Source organism: Mustela erminea, chromosome 19, assembly GCF_009829155.1.
Source record: "Mustela erminea isolate mMusErm1 chromosome 19, mMusErm1.Pri, whole genome shotgun sequence".
Taxonomy (NCBI): domain Eukaryota; kingdom Metazoa; phylum Chordata; class Mammalia; order Carnivora; family Mustelidae; genus Mustela; species Mustela erminea.
In genome coordinates this window covers 12,154,795-12,158,117 of record NC_045632.1, presented here as the reverse complement: position 1 = coordinate 12,158,117, position 3,323 = coordinate 12,154,795, and the positions used below count along the sequence as shown (strand labels likewise).

The 3,323-nt window shown below is 54.5% G+C and overlaps 1 protein-coding gene across 1 annotated transcript; it reads left to right on the top strand.

Moving 5' to 3' along the window:
- Window positions 1–2,066: 2,066 nt before the first annotated feature.
- On the top strand, window positions 2,067–3,056 carry LOC116580107 (olfactory receptor 10A7-like). The gene has a single exon (XM_032326145.1). It carries the CDS (start codon window positions 2,067–2,069, stop codon window positions 3,054–3,056), a length of 990 nt encoding a protein of 329 aa, XP_032182036.1.
- Window positions 3,057–3,323: the final 267 nt, after the last annotated feature.

The window sequence follows — 3,323 nt, the reverse complement described above, 5'->3', positions numbered from 1 at the left end:
GCCCCTCAGCAGGTATGTCTGAGCCACTTCTGTGTGTGCCAGACCCTGGCGTAGGCCCTGGGGAACATAACTGTATGAGGTAGATGTTTGCCACTCAGTAAAGCCAGGCTTCGTGTTAGGTGCTGGGAGAGAATCGTGGGCAAGGCAGAGGTTCGTGCAGTACGTGTTGAGGGAGCATCTGATGGGAGCGAGGCGGGACACCCGGCGTTGAGATGCCGTTACAGAGAAGCCTCGCCTCCTTCTTCTTCTCCTTTTTTATTTAAATTCAGTTAGCCAACACATAGTACATTGTTAGCTTTTGGTGTAGTGGTCAACGGCTCATTTGCTGCATGTCACACCCAGTGCTCATCACGACACGTGCCCTCCTCAGTCCCCCATCTTGCCCCTCCCCCACTCACCTCCCTCTCCGCAGCTCTCACATTGTTTCCTGGACACCAGAGTCTCTCATGGCTTATCTCCCTCTCTGATTTCTTCCCATTCAGTTTCCCCTCCCTTCCTCTGCAGTCCTCTGCTCTGTTCCTCATGTTCCACATACAAGTGAAACCAGATGATCATTGTCTTTCTCTGCCTGACTTATTTCACTCAGCATAATCCCCTCCAGTCCCGTCCATGTCGATGCAATGGTGGGTGTCCATCCTTCCTCGTGGCTGATTGATATTCCATTGTATATGTGGACCACATCTTCCTTATCCATTTGTCCATCGAAGGGCATCTTGGTTCTTTCCACAGTTTGGCACCTGTAGCCATTGCTGCTATGAACACTGGGGTACAGACGGCCCTTCTTTTCTCTGCATCTGTATCTTTGGGGCAAATACCCAGTAGTGCAATTGCAGGGTCATAGGGAAGCTCTATTTTTAATTTCTTAAGGGATCTCCACACTGTTTTCCAAAGTGGCTGTGCCAACTTGCATTCCCACTAAGGGTGTAAGGGGGTTCCCCTTTCTCCACATCCTCACTTCTGAGGAAGGCATCCTTCTGTTCCCCCAAGGAAGCACGATGTCAGGGAACAGGTCTGATTTTCCTGTTCATCCCCAGATCCCAGCTCAGTGCATACTACAGTGGCCGGTGTGGGGAATTCTTCTCTCTGGCTAAATAAAGAATCAGTGTGGGAGCTGTGCCTCAAGGGAGCTTGAATGCCGGGACAACATATTTAAGCTTCATGTTGTATGTAACAAGAGCATGAAAACAGCTGCGTGATGTGGGTTAATCTGGCTTCATGTAATGAACACTGACACCCACAGACTCACTATGTGGCCGCCCCAGTGCCCAGAGCATCTGTGTACCATGTCATTTGTTCTTCACAAAAACCCTGTGTGAGAGAGAGGTTATCGCACCATATAATGGAGAATAAGTTGAGCTGGGTGTTAAATGGAAAGGTGTGATGCTCACAGTCTATGGAAGGAAATAGATTATTGAAGAAAAAGTAAAGTCAATTTAATTCCAAACTAAATATTGTGGAGGGGGTGGCTGGTTACATTCTTTCTGGCCCTTCAGGTAGGGAATCTTGAAAGGTGAAATCTGAGTGGAGACCTGCATGATGAGAAAGGTCCAACCGTACCCACAGCTGGGGGCCCTAATTGTACAAGTGCAAAGGCCCTGGGGTGAGAGGGAGGTCTTTAAAGCTGGACTTAGAGAGCGAGAAGATCAGAAGAAGATGGGGATGGAGAGGTAGCCAAGAACCAGTCCTCACAGACCTTGGAAAAGGAAACCAGTGATACAGACATCCAGGGAACAGCATCTCAAAGGGTGGGGATGGCAAGTACAAAGGCCCTGAGGCAGGACTGGGCATTGTGGATGCAGCTCCATGGAGAAGAGGTCAGAAGGTGGGTGGGCCAGGCCAGTCAGGGCCTCGTGGGCCTCCTGAGGCCCTGGGATCTCCTGCCAGGCTCATGGAAGGCATTCAAGGAGGACCTGTGTGTGGCGGTGCTGATTTGCCTTCGGATAAGATGCCTCCCCTGATCTGTGCAGCGCACTTTGGGGAGGCAGAGCCTGCATAGGCCCAGCTCTGCCCTTCATGGCCTCTCCTTACCTCTTCCACTCCCAGAGCTCCTGCGCCCACCCAGGTCCATGCCAACCGCCGGGGCTCCCCCGGGCGACCCCGAAGCCCCACCCTGCGCCAACCAGAGCTGCACGGCCCATGACCTGGTCCTGCTGGGCTTCGCGCATGTGCCCGCACTGCGGCCGCTGCTCGCGGCGCTCTTCCTGGCCATGTTCCTGCTCACGCTGCTGGGCAATGCGCTCATCGTGCTGCTGAGCGCCCTGGACCCGGCCCTGCGCGCGCCCATGTACTTCTTCCTGCGCCACTTGGCCCTGCTGGAGATCTGCTTCTCGCTGGACATCGTGCCCCGGCTGCTGCTGACCCTGCTGCGGCCGGGGCAGGGCATGTCCCCCACGAGCTGCGCCCTGCAGCTGCTCCTGGTGCTGTCGTGCGTCACGTCCGAGTGCTTCCTCCTGACCGCCATGGCCTGGGACCGCCACGTGGCCATCTGCAGGCCCCTGCGCTATGGTGCCCTGGTGAGCCCCCGGCTCTGCCGCCTGCTGGCTGCCACGTGCTGGCTGGCCGGAATCCCTGTGTCACTGGTCTTCACCATCTGGCTGTTCAGCTTCCCATTCTGTGGGCCCCATGGCATCCGCCACTTCTTCTGTGACATCGCCCCACTGCTCAGCCTGGTGTGTGGGGACACCAGCGTCTTCGAGGCCAATGTGTTGGTGGCCACAGTGCTGGTCATCATGGTTCCCTTCTGTCTGATAGCCACATCCTATGGCAAGATCCTGGCCACCGTGCTCCGCATGCCGTCCGCCACTGGGCGCCACAAGGCCCTGTCCACGTGCGCCTCCCACCTAATCGTGGTGGTTCTGTTCTATGGCACCACAGGGGTCATCCACCTGCGTCCCAAGGCCAGCTACTCCCCCGAAAGCAAGCAGGTTGTGTCCCTGTCATACACCCTGGTAACCCCCATGCTCAACCCCCTCATCTACAGCCTGCGGAACAAGGAGGTGAAGGCCGCCCTGGGGCGCGTGTGTTGCCGTCGCCAGGAATCTGGACCCCATGAATGACCTCTTCAGGAATTGTTGATGGAGGTTTGACAAGGATCTGTATGCAAATATGTGGTATATTACTCTGACTTTTTTTGGGAAACTGTATCTTTTTCCTCTTGCAGTCATGGTGGTGCTGGTTCTTAGAAAAGGCTCATGACAGAGAATTCAGTCCCTGATTACAATTATTTGGTAGTGGTGGACAAATGAGCCTAATTTGGGTCAACTAAAGAGTATTAGGTAGGAAGTGCCCCAAGAATGCTAGTATGTAGAGTGTGAAAGCGTATC